This window comes from Equus caballus, chromosome 11, assembly GCF_041296265.1.
Source record: "Equus caballus isolate H_3958 breed thoroughbred chromosome 11, TB-T2T, whole genome shotgun sequence".
NCBI classification, from domain to species: Eukaryota; Metazoa; Chordata; class Mammalia; order Perissodactyla; family Equidae; genus Equus; species Equus caballus.
The window spans coordinates 8,519,074-8,541,492 of record NC_091694.1 but is presented as its reverse complement, the minus strand read 5'-3'; the positions used below and the strand labels follow the sequence as shown (position 1 = coordinate 8,541,492).

At 46.4% G+C, this 22,419-nt stretch overlaps 1 protein-coding gene across 11 annotated transcripts in view; it reads right to left on the bottom strand.

Annotated features, from left to right (window-relative positions):
- The window catches only part of SLC39A11 (solute carrier family 39 member 11), a 352,088-nt gene that overhangs the window by 290,218 nt on the left and 39,451 nt on the right, over positions 1-22,419 (bottom strand). For 8 of the 11 annotated variants that reach the window (XM_070226022.1, XM_023652126.2, XM_023652129.2 and 5 more), the window contains one exon: positions 9,080-9,238. The exons of the other annotated variants lie outside the window; for them this stretch is intronic. In XM_070226022.1, the coding sequence (XP_070082123.1) occupies positions 9,080-9,238 (159 nt within the window). The remainder of the gene's footprint in view (positions 1-9,079; positions 9,239-22,419) is intronic. 11 annotated transcript variants of the gene reach the window in all.

Below are 22,419 nucleotides of genomic sequence, written 5' to 3'. Positions count from 1 at the left end.
TCTTCTGTGATTCTCTCACTTTGAGGAACATCCTAAACCCCCTAGAGATGTAGTTTAAAATGCAGGTGCCTGGGTGTCACCCCAAGAGTCTGTAAGTCATTGAGTGTGGGGTGGGGCCCAGGCACCTGCATTTTTTCAGTCTCTCAGGTGATTTTGGTGTGCTCTGAAGTCTGCAACCCATGGAACCAGATCCTCTCCCCCTGTTCGTCTCGAGACTGTCCCTTAATCACCTGCAGGAGGTCCTCCTTTCCCTCTTTTCTGAGCCTTTTGCAATAGTAAGACTTGGCTTCAAAGGCAAAAAGAAAGGTACTCGAATCGCAGTCAATCATCCAAAAAACTGCACCTGAACAAAAGTGGGTTATAAGTAGCCTTCAGTCGGCGGTTACCAACCTTGGCTGAGCATCACGGCCTTTGTGGGGATGTTCTGTTTCAGAAACCGAGGCCCCTCCCTGGACACGATGAATCAGAACCTCCAGAGGGAGGTTCAGGAGTCAGTATTTTTCTAAAGGACCAAAGCCAATTCCAAACTGCCCCTTCCCACCTCCACCCCCACCTCTCTTCTAACACACCTGATCTCAGTGCTTAGAAGATGCTTATTCTAAACGGCGGCAGCAGTCTTTAGCTTCTTAGGCAAACATAATTAAGAAAGTGAATAAAGTTTGAAAAATCATATAAAAGATTCAAATTTCAGGTTAAGTTTTTCTGTTTTTCACCTGCATGTCTAATTATCTGTGCCTCATGTCTGTAGTGCCAAAAGTGTCAACTGCAAAGGGCACGGATCTGCTTCCAGAAAATAGCTCACAGGGGTAAAGCACTTTCAACTGAGAAGCTGTAAGGAGTGTTCATAAAGATGATCTCATTTGATCGTCCCAAAATCTCCATTCACTCATTCATTCATTAAACACCTCCTGAAAACTTACTATGTGCCAGGCACTGTGCTGGTGTGGAGGACAGAGCTGTCCCTGCCTTCTGGCCACAAGTGATCGGGTCCACAGGTAACGACAGCACAGTGAAGAGAAGGGCCAGGATGGGAGAAGTGCAAAGTGGAACCAAGACATGGGGCAGGTCAGGGAGGCTTTCCGGGGAAGGAACACAAACTGCATCCCATAGGGTAGCCAGGAGAGAGCCTGACAAACGCTGGAGGGACCGTGTTCTGAGCTGTTCACCACTACCATGGCGTTCACAATTATCTGTTGGTTTTTGCATTAAATTCAGAACACCTCCGTCTTGCTCAGGTCAAGGTAAGGTAAGTCCTCCTACTGCTCACCCACGTAATTGGAAAAAGGAGGCTCCCAAGGGAGCCGGCTGTGATTTCCAGACACAGTGTGCTTCTCAGATACAGGGATGAAATCCGCTTCCCCTCCACCGGGACGGCGAAAGGAACCGCAGACACAGGCTGCACAGAGCATCTTCAGAGGGAGGCGCCCTATCCTACTATCACTGATGGGCCGGCTGTCATTTATCCCCAGGGCTCAACATGGGCAACAATAATGTTTTAGTTTTTCTAGTGGCTTTAATCCGACTCCTAAGAATTGGCCAAACCACATTTGGGTCCCCGAACTTCACTCCTCTTTTCTTCTCTGACACCAGAACTCTACCTCCCCTGGGACTCTGACTCCCCAGCCTTGGCCCTGCCGTCAACACTGTCACCACAACCACCACAATCAGAACAGAGACAGACGACAGGGCACGCCCAAGACCTGCTCTGCTGGCACTGATGCACCAGGCACCTAGCTAGGGACACAGCCAGGGATAAAGCACCAAAGAACTTCCCAAGCTCCTTCCCACCTCCGCCCCACCCCACCCCGCTCCTAACACACTTCCTGATGGCACTGTGAGCTAGACAGACATGCCCCACCACGTCTGGGAGGAAGGAGCTAAGATTCCTTTAGCCGTCCAGCCTTGTAGATCATCTTTGCCAACCACCCACTCATTCAATAAATTTCCATGGTGGCTTCTGGATATTACTCATAAACATTTTACCTGGCTCAACAGATGGCAAGGAAGACACTTTCTTACAATAACAAGAACCATTCAGTGCTTGGGGAGGCCCCTTCAGTAAGCCAACCTGTACTGAAGTGGCAGCTTCTGTGTGTGTGTGTGCATATGTGTGTACATGAGTGCACACGTGCACATAAGCATTGCACGTATGTGTGTACGTGTGTGCATGTGTGCATGCACATGTGTTCATGCCAGACTCACTGAGGTTACTCTGGGAATATACACCACCGACAGAGGCAGGTTTCGGAACTCTGGTCAGAAACCAGAAAGCAGGCCCTCTCTGATGTTCTGTGCCACTGGCTGCAAAGCCACAGATATTCTTCCTGCAGCCTCCATGAGCCAGGACGGTGTGCACAGCTAACACACACAGGCATAGACATGGGTAGAGCAGTATTCCCCGCCTGCCCTAGAAAACAAAGAGATCACATGACGGGGAAGAGAGGGAGATCATGGCATGCATTCCCAGCAGCTAAATGTGAGCTGCAAGGCAGCTGTGGAACGGTTAAACCCGCTGTGTTCTCAAGAATCAGCAAGCACACCACACTTGGAGATAGCCTCAAACCCCTTTTTAACGCCTCTGCACACCAACAGGACAAATACAACATCTGGGCATCTTCCTAAACGGAGTCAGGCTGCTCACAGGAGGATGCAGAAGGCACAGAAAGGCAAAAGAAACCACCTCAACCACAGCTTCCAGTTGCACCATAGAAACGGGTGCTTGGGACCCAGGAGGGCCTGAACACCACTCTCCCCAAATATCTCACTCTGCAGGGTCTGTGGCTTCAGTGTGCCAAGATGAAATATCCTGTCTGTTTCACAAAAGACTCAACTAACGTCTTTGTCAGTGAGTCCCTCTGAAGGACAAGCTTTCTACAACGCTCCCCAGCTGGGACTCACCTGCCGTTGCTGCCAAGCTCACGGGTTTGCTCCATCAGAAACTAAAGCATTCCTGAGCGTTGTATATTTGTCAGTATGCCTTGCCCCTTGGGGTATCCCCAATCAGCCTGCCAGCTCAAATGCCAGGAGAACCGCAGCCTGTTCTTGTTCAGAACACCTAAAGTGCCTAAACTGATGGCCTCCAGCGACATCCACAGGATGAACTACCTCCACCTGAGTCACCTTTCAATCCTAGTACCGTAAATATCAAAAAAACTGAGAAGATGTTGCTATGGGCTGAATTGTGTCATCCTCCCGGCCAAATTCATATTTTGAAGCCCTAACCCCCCAGTACGTCAGGACTTAACTGCATTTGGAGGCAGGGCCTTTAAAGAGGTGATTAAGTTAAAATGGGGCCATTGTCGTGGGCTCAATCCAATCTGACTGGGGTCCTTATAAGAGGAGGGAATCTGGACCCACAGAGCCACCAGGGATGTGCCAGCACAGAGGGAAGACTTCGTAAGGACACAGTGAGAAGACGGCATCAGCACGCCAAGCAGAGAGAGGTGGGAAGAAACTGAACCTGCCAGCACCTTGATCCTGGACTTCTAGCCTCCAGAACTGTGAGGAAATATATTTCTATTGTTCAAGACACCCAGTCTGCAGTATTTTGCTATGGCAGCCCTAGGAAATGAATACAGATGTGGAGATAGTTAAGCAAATGGCACGTTTGCAAAACCTCATCCCTCTTTGACCTGACTGCTCAAACAACATGCAATCCACCCGCACACTCCAGCCTCGGCTGACGGCACAGTCACATCCCCAACTGGAGGAACCTGCTGCTACCGCCACGGAGGCTCTCTCCAGCGAACCAAAATTTCTACAACTGATCAACCCCAGGACGCACCTCACAGTATCTAGAATTGCGTTATCTCAAACCTCAACACAGTATAAGAAAGAAAATACTAAACCTGAGGCAGAGGGCCAAGTTTCACTATAAAGTTAGTTGGGCTTATCTGACAACATCAGGCTTATGTTATAGTCCCTGCAATTTCTCCTGTCTGTTTTCTGTAAGATATTCTTGCCATTTCCTTTTCTCTCTCTCTCTCTCCTTTTCTCTGCAAGGTATGCTTTCGTGAAGTAGAATCAGAATGTTAAAGATGGAGAAAATCCATAAGGAGAGAAAAACATGCAAACATTTCTCAGGGTCAGGGGCGGGGGTCAATCGCCTCCTGTGACACCTGTCACTTCCAGACAGTTGTCATATGTCATCCCTCATAGCAACTCCAGCCAACCAATATTGACAGCAGCACGAGTTGGGTGCCTGTAAAAGTACGTGCACATACTACTCGTTTAAGTTTTCAGCAAAGGCATCTTCTTTGCTATCACAGAGAAAAACTAAGAGAAACTGAACAGAACTGGGGCCACAGATAAGTCAGGGAGAGAGCTCAGAAGAAGGCAGTTCCTGTCCCGTTCGCTAATCTCCCTGCCCTGGAGTGTGGCTGGGCAGGATTAGCAGCCAGGCTCTCTCAGATAGGAGAGTGTCAGACAGTCACACACCCACCACCTTCCCTTCCTCCTGCAGTCCTTGGGCAGCCTCCTCAAGATGTCACATCCCAAGAGAGGGAAGGGAGGGGGTGGGGAGCTCACATCTCCCAGAGAGAAGGCTGCCAAGATGGAAAGCAAGCTGAAGAAAGTAAGTGGCAACAACACAGACAGTATGTTACCATGTGTTTTTCAGAAAACACAAAACAGAATTGCATTTCCAGATGTACATATATACATATGTAAAAACACAGAGCAACCTAACTGCTCAATGATGGGGAAATTGTCGGGCAAACTACACTAAGCTGGGAGGATGCTGCGTGCGTTAATAAAACAACTGTAGATAAAAACCATTTCAAATTTAAAAATCACACACAAGAGAATGCATAGACTGATTCCAGCTGTGTAAAAATGTCTGCCTGCATGCAAGTAAAGAGAAAGGAGATCTAAATGGAGTCAGGCTTCATATTGCTATAAGTTGATTTAAAGCATACTTGAAGAATACAAGCGAATGCAGGGGAAGTGTTTATATTTCAATATTTAAAAGACACAACATAATTTGCTGTCTGAAAGAAAACGAAAAAAGAGAGAAAAGAGAAAAAAATCTGGAAGGATACCCACTAAACTGATGACAATGATTGGTTGGTTTGGGAAGATGATAGGAATAGAAGAGTGTCTTAGTCAGTTGCGGCTGCTGCAAGAAACTACCATAGACTTAGAAACAACATTTACTTCTCACAGCTCTGGAGGCTGCCAGTCTGAGATCAAAGTGCCACAGACTCAGTGTAAGGGCCGGCTCCCTGGTTCATAGACAGCATCTGCGTGTCCTCACAGGGCAGAAGGACTGAGGGAGCTCTCAAGGGTCCCTTTGATAAGGGCACTAATCCCATTCATGGGGGATCACCTCCAGAAGGCCCCACCTCCAAATCCTGTCACACTGGGGATGAGGTTTCAACATATGAATCTGGGGGGGTGGGGGGAGCCAGTCTACAGCAGGGAGGGACTTTCACATAAAAGTTTTTAAAAAAATTTTATAAAGAGATGTTTGTATTGTATTGATGTAACACAAATAGGACTGAAAAGAAGGACATGAGGCCTTGGAGACAGACACACTATCTTCCCCACCCTACCCTTCGACCCACCAGCAGAAAACGTCTGATTGAAACCATAGGTGAAGGCTTCCCAGACACTGCCACTCTTAACTTCAAACAGAAGGAAAACTGCAAAGGTCCTAAAAACGTCAGTAGCTCCCGACAGCTGGTGGATGTTCACTCCATTTCTCCCTAGCGCCATCCTAAGGCGAACGCGGGGCTGGGGCTGGCCCAGCCGAGCTCCCCATCCTCCACCCTCCCGCCAGCCCTCTACCCAGGCCAGCTGATTGCACCTTCCTTGCCCGCCCCTGCCTCTTTCCCCATTCCATTAAGCCACCATTCGGAAAGGTCTGTGTAAACCCTGCCAGTCCACTTCCTGTGAACAGTTACTGCATGAGACTCCTCTACTTTATTCCCAGCTAAATAAATGAAAATAAATACCCAGTTCAGAGAGCGATTTGACGCATCTGAAGTTAACAAAGCCACAGTGGCTTCAACCTGACGGGCTGTTATGAATAAAATCCTTTTCATGAGCAATATTTTGCTTCGGCTCCAAAAGGAGCACAAATAAATCTGCGAGGCTGAACGAACGGAAGCGGAGTTGGAGAACAGAGTCAGGTGTTAACCGTTTCCTTCCCACGGACCCTAGAGTCTTGCTGCCCTTCGTGTTCTGAATACATAAATGTGACCAGGGCGGGTGACTCCGACGTTGGCGGGCAGTGGGCGCTGTGCTTGCATGGCCATGGGCAGGGCTCGAGTCGGGCACTGCTGCAGAATCCCTCACACCACATTTCTGCCCTCACCAGCCTCCTGCACGGGCTCCTTTCTCCAGGTGAGAGAACGCACACTGACTCGCTTCCTCTCACCTGCCAGACTCCACACACTGGCCCTCAGGACAGAAAGGAGGTCCTGGGGTGCTCTCAGATGGGCACCCCTTTATCCCGGGGCCTGTTCCGCAGGATAAGAGCCCCTCCATCGTCGCTGCAGCCAAAGCCTGTTGCTCTAACGACTTCATCCTGTTCCCGGGCTATCTGCTGAACAGCGGGGCTTTGTCACGAGGTGAACGAACTGGAAACTGAAAAGATCTCAAGCTGAATTTACCCGCAGAACTCCCCACAGCCTCAAAAGCCACTGGCTCCTAAACTCCAAGGGCGGCAACCATTCTGAAACCAAATTCTAGGACCCCCCCCCGGGCCCCCGGAAGAATACATTCCCTGTGAATGCTCAGTCAACGATGGACATCCACAAGGACTCGGAATCAAAGCCCGTTAACGCAGACTCCAGGAAGCATCTTCCAGAGATCCAAGCTGCTGCCCTTCTGGGTTTGGGAAGCAAATTAAGAGTGAAACCAAGGGGAAACCTTCAGCCCGTCTCAGAGTGATGGTGGATGGACTGTTTCCAAGCACCACTCTTACAGCCACATTTGTATTCAGTGACTGTAGCAATTACAAATAATTCTAATCTATTTATAAGACCTTCCAAGACAAATTTCCCTTCTCACAGCAATAGTAAGAATTAATTTCTTTTAAAATGTCCTAGCACAGTTGTTTACTGGCAGGCTGATCTGTCCAACTAGTGAGGTTCCGGGTGTTAATGGTTATCAGGCCATTTCTGAGCCCCTTCATTCTCTCCCTACACGTTCACTCGCCACCACCAAACCATTGCTAATTTTCTGCGTAGTCTAGCCAACACTTTCCCCTGGGATCTTCTCCAAATTCAAAGCATATATTAGAACAAACATGAAGCAAAAGGCTTTAAAAAAAAAAAAACAGTACTGCTGCACAGTACAAATTGGCCAATGACTATTTACACTGCTCAGAGAAAGCCCCCGCTTTCAGACAGCTGGTCAAATACACCAGACCGCCCCTCCCGGCCCCCGTACCAGGGAGTGCTGACCCATCCTGATTGCAAAGAGCCCTCTGCAAGATACTGCCTTCAAAGCCCAGTTGGGCCCAGGTAGGAAGGGCTGAAGGATACGCAGCAGGGGCTGTGCAGAGCTGAGCCAGCCCCCTGGGAGTTAAGACCACTGGCTGCAAGAGCTTCCTGCCAGGGCAAGTAGAATACATCCCAATAGCAACTTTACACATAACCAGGGTGGATTTGAGAGCAGAATATGGCAGCCCACACTAAGGACCTCTCGAAGCTATTACCACGCAGTTTTATTCCACAGCAAGGAAGCTAGGGTCCAGGGCGCAGAAACTGACACCGCCAGTCAAGCTTTTGATGGGAAAAAAAAAAAATGACACCTAGTCTTTCCTCCTAGACAATATCATGGCTCTCCATCCAACCATCACATCCAGCTCTCTGGTCCAGAGGCTGGTCCTTCTGTGACATGAGTCATCAGTGTCTCATCAGCCCCAGGACCAAGTTCCCAGGAATTCTTCCTTCTCTTTCTCCAGTTGGAAATGTAAGGCAAGAAAGAAGGCAGGTAGGCAGAGAAGAGAACATGGGCCTCCCTCCTGGGGTACACGCCCAGTTGTCTCCAGCGAGCCGTACCTGGCACTCATGCGCCATGATCCAACAGAAGAGACAGCCTTTGAGCCTGCCCTCCCCGACACGGTCCCTCCTGTGCCTCCTCCCTTTCTGGTGAGCAGAGAATTCAAGCACCAGCTCTGGTCTCACAGGAGGGCTCTGCCCACCTCTAGGACTTGTCAGGACACAGCATCTGGTCTGGCTGCGTGTGCCTTTGCCGAGTTCTTATTGACATTGACCCTGTCTACTGACAGGAGCACATGCAGACAAGCCTGTTCCAGCCCATGCGTTCAGTTATGAGCTCCAGACCTGGCCTTGGCTCTGCGCAGCGGCCACAGCCAGACTTCCGGCTACGGCTTGTCGTACCGAGCTTCTCTGAAAGCAGGTACATGTTCTTTCCCCAAACCCAACCCACTGACCCTATTTCAGCAAAAAAGCCTAAAATCTCTGGCTTGCCCCTAATTCTGGTGCCTTTTTAGATTGTTTTATTTTTACTTTGTAGCCCCTCAGGGGAGTCAGCCTCACGTCAGAGGAAGGAAAATGAGAGCGGAGGGACACACAAGCAGCAAATGGCAGAAGTGAGCGCAACCCAGAACTGGGCTGCCCAGTCTTCCCACTTCATCCTCCTATTGACAAGCCCTTGTTGATGCGATGCTTTGTCAAAGGTCTTATGCTGTAGTTGTGCGTGTTGTCGTCTCCCTGGTGACATCACAAGCTCTTTAAGGGTCAGGACCATGACCACGGTCCCTCACTTCTCCCAGTTTCTACGTCCGCTCACATATTCAGTGCCACGCAGCACAGCCTCAGCCGCTCTCTATATTTATAATAAAATCTGACATTTAAAATCTGAACTTACCAAAATGTAACTAAGGGGATGCTTAGTCATATTGCCAAGAGCTTGTTTTCTTTTAGGAAAAAAGTCGCGATTCAATTCCTCTAGGTAAAAACCCTAAAGGTTTTTGAAGAATCTATTTTGATATCACTGGCTACTTAACAGAGACATTAATGGGCATATCAAGTTTGAACGGAAGTGAATCCACTGCACAGAGCTGAACATACCCTGACAGAATCGCCCAGAGAAGAGGGGTACTCACCAGGTGAGGCATCAGGAGGTCAGCCAGGTAGACGAATGTGGCTCCAAGGGTGAAGCCAACAGCCACAGGGAAGAAGGCAAAGGCACCAAAGCCCCCAGAGGACGTGGCCATCTCAACCGCTGGGGCCAGGAGAGACCAATAGGAAGCTGCCAACATGACCTGCGAAAGCACAGGGAGCAACAAGCATTAAACCATCCACAGGAGGCCTTCCAAGTGGGGACTTCAGCTGCTCTCTATGGCCCTAACTGAACCCCACAACTTCACATGTGTGAGGCCCTTAATTCTCGGTGTAGGCTCTACCCCAAACCAAAAAGCCACCATCAGAATTCCTGGAACTAATGTTGTAAGAACTCAATTTGGGGTACAATGGAATTGACCTTGGGAGGACGGAGTCTAGTTTGCTGTTATCTAGCCTCTAATTCAGTGGTTCTTGACCAGCGGCAATTTTGCCCTTTAGGGGACATTCGGCAATGTCTGGAGACATTTCCGGTCATCACACACATGGGGAGGAGGGGTTGCTACTAGCATCTAGTGAGTAGAGGCCAGAGATGCTGTTAAACATGCTGCAATGCACAACCCCTGACAACAGAGAATTATCTGGCCCCAAATGTCAAGAATGCCGTTGAGAAATCCTGTTCTAGTTGCATACTTCCAGGACAAGCTGCTCACTACTTGATGAGCTCCACTGCATTACAAGACAGCTCTAATTATCACAAAGTTCCTCCCTATGTGGAGCTGAAATTTGTCTCCATCTTTACCTATCGGCTCTAGGTCTGCTCTCCGGGGCAATAAGGAAACTGTCTTTCCTCTGTGATGTGTGATAGCCTTTGAAATATTTGAAGACAACCAGTGAGTCCTATCAATTCTCTTATCTCTAAAAAGGAAGAAGGGAACTAATATTTATCGATCACCTACTATTTCCAGGGACCAAGCTTCCCATTTGATATCTTATTTTATCATCACAACAACCCTGGGAGGCAGGTACTGTTTTCTATTGCTATTTGTAGATAAAGAAATTGAATCTCTAAGTAATAAGATAACTTGCTCAAGGTCTCATAGCCAATAAGTGGCAGATCCAGGGAACTGAGCAAGCGGGACCATAATCATCGCGATGACGGGAAAAGCATGAGCAAAAAGAGGAAAATGAAGCTGGACCCAAATCTCAGGGCAGTCAACCCAATAAAAGGTTGTCTAGTGTTTACCAAATTAAACACTCATCCACGGTCATTTACTCTCCTAGATGCTGTGACATTTTCTTGGCTAGAGTACACCCACTCCCCATCGTAACCATAGGACAGTCATCACTGACATGTAAAACGCTGAATGGGTTTCCAAAAATGACTTAATTATGCCTTGCCTTAAAAAAATCTGCATCATCTTTCTCCAAAATAACATTCAGAGTGACAGTGCCAGGTATTACAAAAGCAACGATAAACAACAAACCCATGCAGAAAGTGATTTCCCTTCCGCCAACCATCATCCGCACACAGTCACTCGCTCTGGGCTCGATTCTCCCAGCAAAAGTCTTAGTGCCACCCACAGAAAATTGCATCTGCCTCACAAACTCCCAGAAAGAATGAAAATGTCTTATCAGTTCAGCTCCAAAAGACCATCAAAGGAAGCTTGGGGGCTCCTTCTCTAGGCCATGGCCTTTCCCAGGCTGTTGTCTCATTAGCTTTAGAATTCAACAGCCCATGGTAGCTGCCATTCATGGTAAACACCCCACCAAGGAGGACCTGCACAGAGGAACAGACCTGTCCAGCAACCTTGCATGTTTCAGTGCCTCTCATATAGTCCTACCATCAACAACTCTAAAACCACATGATCCAGGTAAGGCCACTCATCTCATCCTCCAACACCTCCCCACATCCCATCCTGTCAGGGTCACTTGGGGCACTTCCCCAGCCTCAACTCCTCATCTCCTTCTCAACGCACAGTCCAACCTCTTCTGTGAAAGCGCCTTCTCATCCCTCTGCGTCACTGGGTGCCAGCATTTTTTCTGCCCCTACACGTGAGAAATACACCATGTTCTCATCGACAAGCGATGTGAGGTGAGGCAGAAGAGATGTGCCTCACAAGGGAGGGTTTGCGAGAATCTGGGATGTTGGAAATGGTAAAGCATCCTGGATGATTCAGGTGGGCCCTCTCCTTGAGAATCGCTGTTCTTTATCCTTCCAGTCAAATCCAAGACCCAACTGGATTTCCTTCATTTCTTCTCCTCACCGGCCTCCCTGCCTCCCGCATAAACTGGATAACGACCAAAGAACAATCTCAAAACAGAATTGGGTTGGCTGTCTGAACAGACAATAGGGCCCAGAGAAGAGCTATTTAAAGGACATATGTGGTAGATAAAATAATGACGTCCTCCCCAAAGATGACCACATTCTAATCCCCAAAACTGTGAATGTGTCACCTTCCATGGCAAAAGGGACTCTGCAGCTGTGATTAAATTAAAGATCTGGAGACAGGGAGATTATCCTGTATAATCTGGCTGGGGTCAATGTCATCTCAAGGGGCCTTTTGAAGAGGGATAAGGGCCAGAGTCAGAGAGAAGATACGATGACAAAAGCAGAAGTCATAGTCAGAAAGAGAGACTGGAAGATGCTACACTGCTGGCTTGAAGATGGAGAAAAGGTCACGAGCCAAGGAATGCAGGCGGCCTCTAGAAGCCGGAAAAGGCAAGGAAAGAGCTTCTCCTCTGGAGCCTCCAGAAGGAACACAGCCCTGCTGACACCTTGATTTTATCCCAGTTCAAACTGCTTTGGACTTCTGACCTCCAGTACTGTAAGATAACAGATTTCTGTTGTTTACCCTGCTACATTTGTGTTAGTTTGTTATAGCGGCAACAGGAAACTAATACAGCATATAAAGGCATATGTTACTGTTTTTTTAATTTCATTTTTTAGAGCAGTTTTAGGTTCACAGCAAAATTGAGCTGTGAAAAGCACAGACAATTCCCATAGAATCCCTGCCCCACACATGCACGACCTCCCCACTTCCACATCCTACACCACAGGGGTACATTTGATCAATCTACACTGACACACCATTATCACCCAAAGTCCACATGAGAGATGACTCTCAGTGTTGTACATCCTATCTTGCTGTTAGCACCATGGTGATGATTCCAACTCTTAGCAACCTGTGCACAGCAGCGCAGAACTCTGCTGGGGCTTTTTGCACCATCCTCTTACCTTCCGGTGCTATATCAGAAAATGCTCCATTGCTATTCATAGGGTTTTCATGGCCAATTTTTTCAGAAGTGGGTGGCCAGGTCCTTATTGCTAGTCTGCCTTAGTCTGGAAGCTCCACTGAAACCTGTCCACCGTGGGTGACCCTGCTGGTGTTTGAGATACCTGTGGCATAGCTTTCAGCATCACAGCCACACAACCAACAGAGGGATCGTGTGGTTCCCTGACCGAGAAACAAATAAGAGCCTCAGTGGTAAGAGCACTGAATCTTAACCACTAGACCACCAGGACTGGCTGAGTGTCTGCATGGACCACCATTTATTTATCCACTCATCTACTGAAGGACATATTGGTTGCTTCCAAGTTTTGGCAATTATGAATAAAGTTGTTATAAACATCCTAGCGTAGGTTTTTGTGTGCACATAACTCTTCAGCCCATTTGGGTAAATACCAAGGAGTATGATTACTGGATGATATGATAAGCCTTGATTTTTTTATTTTTAATATTTTAATATACACTCAATAATTTCTGCATATATGTATTATTTGTGGGCATACACACACATGCATACATACATATATACATATACATGTTAAAAAGCATGGGATTACGGTGTACATTCTGCTTTTTGACTATCTTTGCAGATTACCTGATATTCTAATATATGGTTGTAGTCATGCATCTGATTAATATACATTTATATATTAATTCTTTTTTCAGACGTGCATCATAATATATTTTGAATTGTGTAGATTACATCACGTTCACCACCCAAAGACTAATTATAATCCATCACCACATGTGTTCCTAATCACTCCTTTCGATAGCCTTATTTTTTTAATCATCCGCCAACATAGGTGGCTTGCCTGAAACTCTCAACATTAGCTAAGCTCCTTTAAATGTTAGGCATTTTTAAATCTGGGTGTAGTAACATATTAACTAGCTGATACAAAAGCAGGAAGCAGTGTACCTGATTAACCCACGATTACACCCAAGAAGCAGGGCCAGGAGAAAAAGGTTATCTAGGAGGAGGTGGTGAGCACAGGGCCCAAGACTTCAGGGAACGGGCTCCAAAGGCTAGCAGTCCCTTCGTGACCCCAGATGGTAGATACTGAAAGTCCTCTTCAGCTGTAACTAAAGGCAAAAACCGGGCAGACAGTGTCAGCCCTGATGACATCAGATGTAACTGTGAGGAGCTGACCATCGGTACCTCCCTCTTCCCCACCTTTGTCTATAAGAGGAAGGCACAATCAGATTTTGTCACACATGGCAGGGGCCTTGCTGTACCATCAAAGTCCCTTTTGCCTCTTTATTCCCAAAAAGAAAATGAAAAGCCCAATCAATCAACTGAGCCCATGGGAAAGTGTGCGGAGCCCACCCTCCAAGCTAGATGTTGCTAAGACCAATGCAGCCCAATTGTTTGGCTCAAGGGAGTGAGCATTTCAATAATGACAACTCCTGCAAAAGAGCTAAGGAGGAAATACACAAAAACATGGACTGAATCTCTAACTTCAGTCCTCGGTTGGTTTGGAGGGTCCACCGCAGGCCTCAGAAACCTGAATGTTGAACCAAGTGCCCCTCAGGCAAGCTGATGTTTGAGAAGCTGTGTGTACCCTTCACTTCCGCCAGGGCCCGAGGTGGAATCCGCCCTGGCTCTCTCCTTCACATGCTTCTGCGGGCGTCTCAGCCACTATCGTGATTTCAACTTCCACCTCTACAGACGGGCGAGTGAATGAATGAATGACTTGAGTTCATTAAGAAATTGCTCTTGATCTTGTTCATAACCAACAAAAGAGGGAAACAGCCCAAATGTCCATTAACAGAAGATGCCATTCAATGGAATATGTTTCAGCCACGGAAGGGAAAGAAGGACTGACATGCTCCAACATGGATGAACCTCCAAACCATGCTGAGCGAAAGAAGCCAGACACAAAAGGTCACATGTTATATGATTCCACTGATATGAAATATCCAGAATAGGTAAATCCAGAGACAGAAAACAGATTAGTGATTGACAGGGGATGGTGGCAGCAGGGAATGGGGAGCGACTGCTCAATGGGTACAGGCCCACCTTTGGGGGAGAGGAAAATACCTGAAACTAGACAGAGGTGATGGATGCACAGCAAACACTGTGGATGTACTAAACGCCACTGAACCGTATACTGTAAAATGGTTAATGTTATATGAATTTTACCTCAATTTAAAAAAAAAAAGTTGAGCTTGGCCTAACCAGCCCTTAGAACCATGCCTTGCGCTACCGTCCCCTGGCTGTGCTGAACCCTCCAGGCCCCTTGCCTTGGCCCAAGCACTTCCATCTGTGAAAAGGCCAAAACGTCAAGACTCATCACTCATGCCCTTTCTTTGAGCATCCTGAATCCTGGGCCTGAGTCCACGTATATAACGGATGGGAAGATGCAGGATTTAGAATCAGGTCCGAGTTTGAATTTCGGCTCTGCCACTTACCAGTTAGGTAGCCCTAGGCAAATCACCTAAGCTCTCTGCAGCTCAGTTTTGAAAAGTCTACCACAGGACAATGATAGTAGACAAGAAGGCTGTTTTAAGAATTACATGGGGCGATGCATATACCACAGCAACCCAAGTCCTGCAGGAAATGTGTTGGATACTTCCCTCTCCCTGAGCCTGCCTTCACTTCTTCCCCATCTCACACCTACTCCTCTTCTAGGGTGGCCCTTTTCCATCACAGTGGTTCATTGTTTGTGTCCACATTCCCCCCAGGACCAGGATTAGGGCTGTGCTATGAGCGTCTTTGTATCCTGACACCACCCATCTGACTGGTCCTGGACAGAGCAGCTGTGCAATACGTGTTGCCTAAATGAGTTCTCTGTTATCCTTGCTAATGAAGGGGAGCAATGCACGTGGAGAAATCAGAAGGCATAATCAGGAAGTGATTCAACACGCATTTTTTAGCCTATTACCTAAATTTTAAAGTGATTTTACCTTCCAAATTCAGTATTATATAGACTCAGCGTCAAATGCCTTCACTCCCTTGACAAACACTGGATGAGTAATTGTTTAAAATAAGGGAGTTTTTCTTGGGTGTGGAAAGAAGTTGACAGGGAATTTTCAGAGCTTCCTGCATCATCCACTGAACAGCGTCTACTGACAGACTCGCACTCTTAGAGCTGAAAGGGACTTTAGGAGGCTACCTAGTCCAAATGTTTCATTTAACAGAAGGAAAAACTGAGACCCAAAGAGTTTCAGTGGCTTTCCCAAAGCCACAGAGCAAGCTAATGCCATCCAAAGCTGACCGCACCATCCCCAGATCAGGTTAGTACCATCCTTCACCCCTACACTGACCCAGAGACTTTTAAGAAATTCTCAGAGCTACAGAGTAAAGACAAGGTTTAAGTTGCTGCCTTCCTCACCATCAGGCAAAGCATCCCAGAAGCACAGCCTGGGATGGATGAGCTTTAGCAACAACCACAGGTAATTGACCCCATGGACATTCCCCACTATTGTGATGTAAGCTGCTCCACGAAAACCCAGCACTAGGAAACACTTGGCAGCTACTAAACAGTGGTGATGATCCTGTTAAACATTTTTCTCTGCAAGATACATGAGACCTTACAAACTTAAACCCATTAATAGCCCATGACTGCCTTAGCAGTAGGGAAACAAGCAATTATGTACCTCAAAATATAATCCCCTCCTAGCAGCACAGCTAAAGCTGAGGGTTTCACAACAAAGCTACGTGGAGCAGACTTTTGGCCTGGGGCTCTGAGTTAAAGGCACACCTTCCTCTCTTGCGGACTATGCTTCAAAATAAGAACACTCTACATGCAACATGCATCCTGGACTGGATCCTGGAACAGAAGAAGGGCATTAGCGGGAAAACTGGTGAAATCCAAATAAAGTCTGGAGTTTAGGTAATGGTAATGTACCAACGTTAGTTTCTTAGCTTTGACAAACGTACTAGGTTATGTAAGATGTTCACATTAGGGGAAACTGGTGAAGGGTATATGGAAATTCCCTGTACTATTTTTGCAACTTCTCTGAAAATCTAAAATACTTCCAAAACAAGGAGTTTATCAAAAATTAATAGTAACAGTTACCAAGGCCTGAGAGAAGACTGAAGGAGATCATTCCAGCTGAGGGGCATAAACCATGCCAGCACAGACTTGAAGCCAGGAGTGCCCACAGTTTGCTTTGTAGGGTCAGCAAAGCCACGGGCCTGGGGCCACACTACTCGTGGGAGTCAGAGGGGACCGCGTGCCTTACACGCTTTACCTCCTTGAAACCCGTGGTTCAGAGAGGTTGAGCCACCCAAGAACACCCAGCTGGAAGTGACAGAGCTGGGATTTGAAACCCAGGCCACGCTCTTAAGCCCAAAGCTACATTCCATCTCTTAGAAGTTTGAAATTCTTTAAAAACAATAATATTCACAATGTCACCTGCTCAGTACATCTAATCAGAGAGTAACTTCTCTCTTAATATAATTTTTTATGTTGACAATGTTTACAATAGTAACGTTGACTGTGCTAATGTGTAAATCCCTAGTCTGTTTTGGAGTATCACAAAATTAAGATATTCTAGGTAAATGTGGCTGATCGAACACAAGCTGCTCTCCCCCAAATTCTCATAGAGCGAAAGCAAAGGGATGCGAAGGACCTCAATGCACAAAGACAGAAGGAGATGGAGAGGAGATGGCAGCCACAGTGTTCTAGAAACTAGAAGAGTAGGGCAGGTAATGACTGGCAGACACTCGGAGAAGGGTGACACCTGAGCCCAGTGGAAGTGACTCAGAGTGAGGTGGTTCACCCTACAGAACCCCGGAACAGCCCAGGGATGGAGGACCCCGGAGCCACTGGAAATGGGAATGCAGAGGGGCCGACAAGAAGGACTGGGTGGAAAGCCTGGATGAGAAGCCAGCAGACCCCAGATTATTCCTGTACTTCATGCCACCAAGCAACCGTCCCACCCGACGTTCAGGAATCCCCATCAGCTAAGGGTTGGGTACCACCCTGAAAACAAGAAGAAAAAGTAAAAGTCTCTGTGCCGAACGACAGCACCCAGCGTCTCAGCTTAGCTTCTTGCCCGGCCCCATCCAGCCCCCACTCAGCAGCCGGCTTCTCCCAGAGGATGTCTTCCTGAAATTCTTTGCACAGCAGTCCCCACGTCAGGCTCTGCTTCCTGGGAAGCGAGCCAAAGACTTTCCCTCCCTGGCACCCTTTCTCAGGAAGATACTCAAGGATGTGTCTTCACCGCATGAGGGAGTAAAACAAGAAAGTCGACAACAGGGGAGAGAAATGACGGGAATCCCCAGGTTGGTGTGAAGGCGGATGTCAGGGGCAACAGTCAACAGACCTGGAAAACAGGAGCCCAGAGAGGGAGAGGTCTGGAGGGCTCCCAGGAAGAGCAAATTGCAGCGCCCTGACAGGTCTGGATGTGTGGAGAGGAGATTCACACTTCTGGGTGGGAGACTGGTGGCCGATTAATGAGTGGTACTCAAAAAAGTAGGCAAAGGGAAAAAATAGGACCTTCGCTAACTCTGGAAAACACAGAAATTACACAAGAAAGGAAATAAATGAATAATATTTACAGTCTTAACAATGTAAGCCAATTTTTACTTGTTTATTAATTTGCTTATTTATTGTGGTAAAATATATATAACATAAAATTTGCCATTTTAAAGTCTATACAACTCAGCCGCATCAATTACAGTCATAACGTTGTGCAACCATCACCGCTATTTCCCAAACTTCACCTCTCCAAACGGAAACTCTGTAGCCATGAAGCAATAACTCCTCATTCTCCCTCCCTGCCCCCCAGCTCCCAGGAGCCTCTAATCTACTCTCCGAGGTCTCTAGGAATTTGCCTATTCTGGATATTTCAAATAAGTGGAATCATACAACATTCGTCCCTTTGTCTCTGGATTGTTTCCCTGAGCACAACGCTTTTAAAGTTCATCCATGTTGTAGCATGTGCCAGAACTTCACTCCTTGTTATGGCTGAATAATAATCCATTATTAAGCTGTGCCTATTGAATGAACCTAAAAAAACACAGTCTATCTACAGTGTAGGATGCAGGTGGGAATAAGAGAACCAATTCTTCATCTTCCACACCAGGAAGTCATCAGATACATTTAAAGCTGAAAAAGTCAAGAAATGACAGAGTAAGCATCCAGTTGAGAATTATGGAGGCAAAATGATGAATAAACAGGTCAAATGGCTGTTGAGGCTTCTCTCTGAGGAGTAGGAATAGAGAATGGGGAAAGTCAGCAGACTGGTGTTTTTCATTAAAAGCCCTGTAGAAGAACCTGATTTTTGAAAACCATATATGCACATCTTTGGGGAAATTTTTTAAATAAACGGATAATATAATTTGAAAATAATATAAATATATAGAATCAAATATTATAAATAAATTCATAATAAAATTATATGAATGTTTTAATAATAGAAGATCCTGATTTCACAGTGAAAAGCCAATGGGAGAAAAGGATCCTATGTACAAAAACTCAATTTCCAGAAATGTTTCCACATGATAATGAGACACTCACTTGGACTGTGTGTTTTGTTGAAGACTCCTAAATCGGAGCTTTGACATCAGAAGGCTGAAAGCGGCTGGAAAGACATTTAAAATCAGCAGATATCTGCAACTGGAATCCAGACTTTATAATACTATTAATTTCCCTCTGGTGTCAGAGGTGCCAGCACAGAATAATCAAAAACAATCGGCTGGCTGAACACTAGCCCACAGCAGGCAAGTCTTCTCATTCCTGCCTAAGCGCTCATTCTGGGACAATTTCAGCTCTGGAAATATAAATGAATTTGTAAAGAGCTCCTTCAGGGAGACAGCAGAATATTCTGGCATGACGGGTACAGTTAAGCATTTCTTTTATGATGGTAATGACAGTTTAAAGACTAGAAGAAAATCCAACCCGCAAAACAAAATCTCCCTCTTCATAAAAAGCAGAGATGAAACTATCACGCGTAGATATTGACAATGCAAGGAAACTCAGTATCAATTACTCAGTGAGCCTGCCTCTAAAGAAGGTGCACCACAGTCTACAGAAGACAACAACACAGTTCAAAGTAACAGCACCCAACTCAAGGCCTGCTACAGACTAGGTCCTCCTTAAGTTTGTTGAAGCGAACAAACAGGGACTCTAACATCAAGAAGGCCACTGTACGACTAAGGAGTAGGCACAAACTTGCAATCCGTACAAATCAAGGCAGTAATTACTCCAAGAGGACAGAAGCCAAGTAATGTCTCTAAGATCTGTCTCCAAATCAAACATAAAATTAACTTTTAAAAGTCAGTCAACAAGTATGTAAGCAGTGACGATTACATGAGCAGCATTATGCTAGATCCTAGGGGGTTGGGCCCCGCCTTTGAGGAGCTGGCTAGGTACCAGAATAAGACAGACTACAGAAGATATCTGAAATGATAAACAGAGAAGGCATCTGATAAATGAATGATAAACGAAGAAAGCCTCAGGTCATTCCAAGAAAGGAGATGGCAAAGTTGTAAAAAAGTAGAATATCAAAGAAAACATGGTGAAGGGCTCTTGCAAGCTGGACATGGTTTGGAAAGAAAAATGAGAGTGGCAGCTTCTGGCTGGGAAGAGCAGTGAAAGCAGTCTGTGGGGCAAGCATGCCACAGCTTGTGCTATGGGCACTGCAGGGTGATCAGCCTGGCTGAAAAAGAGGCTGTGTGTCAGGGTACCATGACATGGTTGGGTATAATGCAGAAGCCTCACAGAATGGCTTGGACTCAAAACAGCGGGCGGATTGTTTCAACTCTGACTGCACGCTAGAATCTCCTGGAGTTTTCCAACTACAGAAGCCAGGACCCCTCCACAACCTACCGAACAGATTCACCTGGACTGGAAAGGAACAGGTGAAGTCCTGATGAGACTGGAGGCAGAGCGACAGGAAAGAAGGAAGAAATCTGCTGCGACCCTCCAGAATGACGTCGCCCATGTCCGTTCAATATGGAGTCATCCATCAGAAACCCATGACAGGTGGCCACATGAATTTTGCATTGAGTCAGCTTTCAAATTTGGCATGTGAATTATTAGTCATGACTCAAGCATGAATCAAACTCATACGGGGGTTATATCTGGACCTAATTTCCTTTTATCAAAAAGCCCTCATAATATACCAGCTTCATGTAATTTTATAGAATTAGACCTGACAGCTCAAAGTTATAATCATCTACATTTAGCTTCAATTACAGTTATTAATTGATGTGGACCTGCTTGAATGACCTGCCTCTTGTGAGCTACACCCATCCAGTGAAAATGATGGGCAGGGGCTGGGCCCACAAGTTTGCTTGCACTCTCCAAACTAGGAAAGGGCACTTGAGCTTAAATATATATATATATCTCTACCCTATAACTCAATAATTCCTCTCTTCTCCTCTCCCTAAGAGAAATGAGAATATACGTCCACACAAAGACTTACACAAGGATGTTCACAGTAGCTACTCACAGCCCAAACCTGGAAACAACCCAAATGTCCAACAACAGGAGAATGGATAAACACATTGTAGTACATTTATAACGGGATACATTTCTGAGCAATAAAAAGGAGAAAATTACTAATATCACAATGTGGATGAATCTCAAAATCATTACACTGAGTGAAAGAAGTCTGACAACACTATTTGTGTGTGTATATATATATCTGTATAGATAGCTAGATAGATGTGTACACGTGTGTGTGTATGTATATACATATACATACACACACACACTGTATGAGTCCATTTAAACAAAACAATATGTAAAACCAATCTATGGTGACAGAAGTCATAAAGCGATTGCCTGGGAGTAGGGACAGAATTGACTTAGGTAAGGGAAGCTCTTTCAGGGATGACAGAAACGTTCTCGATCTCATTTCGGGTGGTGGTTACACAGGCGTATACAAGTGTCAAAACTCACTGGCTGACACTTTAAGAGCTGGGCATATTATTATATGTAAATTATATTCATATTTTTAAAGTCTTAAGAAGGCTGCCCCAGATTCTAATGAGCCACATTTGCACCATGGACAGAATATTGGGTATCCAGGTTCTAGAGTCCACCCCAAAATGGGCCCTCTGCGGATAGACTTGGATCATCCAACATGAGCACCAACAACCTGACAAGGTCCAGGCCCAGAGTTGAGAGTCAGGCCAGTCTTAAGCCCTAATTGCCAGTAGTATTAGGCAAGTATGACAATCATACCCAAAAGGACCTTGCAGCACCCATTCTTGGTGACCATGGGTCTCCACTGGTGAGGTCCTAGACTGCAGTAAGTTCCTAAAAACAAGGAAAATCGACCAAGACATATCCGGGCTTCAAATTTACTGACCAACAACCTTATTCTATCTGCCTCTGCCAAAACAGAGGAAGAAGAGCTGAAAAAGAGTTAGCCATCAAGCCCAGTCCCGCTCCAAATCTAAGTCCCCATTCCCAAGTGGAATTCAACTCAACAAACACTCACTAAGCAATTACAGTGTGTGAGACGCCCACCTGGACTGGAGCGCCCAGTGGCAATGATCTCAGCCACACCTAAAAGCAGCCCACAGTGCTCCAAAGTCTCATACGATTTAGACTTTTTGTTTGAATTTGCCACTCCTCTTCCACAGACCCTGTATTCTGAATAATGGAGAGGTGCAAGTATAATAATTCCTACTTTCAAGGTAGCTTCAGACTAGCTAGCTGAGGGAGGACTCCCAGAACTCTTCAGCCTATCAACATCATTAACTCCACAGAGACTCAAAACGGGGGAGGGGGATCCTTATCCAACCTTCTCACCAGCTGGTCACCAAGAGAGTGAGAACAGGATGTTGCCCAAAGCAACCTCTCCATGGCATCCAGCCACCAATCCATCAGCACCCTCTCAACTTCGGCCGGTTGATGGACAATTACACCAGCTGGTCAAGTCTCCCCCACCCCAACACCACCACTCACTCACGCTGATCCAATCTGTCCCAGATCTGGCTGCTAAGGAAACAGCCCGGCCAACATTCGAAGGAGGGGAGACAAGTAAGTCGTCTGGCTCCACTGAGAAAACTCAAAGATCTAGGGATGAGGAGCTGCTTCTGCTTTGCTGATCTCCCCCCAGAGAGGTGAAAATCCACCAAACTACTGGCTTTGTGCCTCTCTCCTGGCTCAAAGGAAATGACCAGGGAGGCT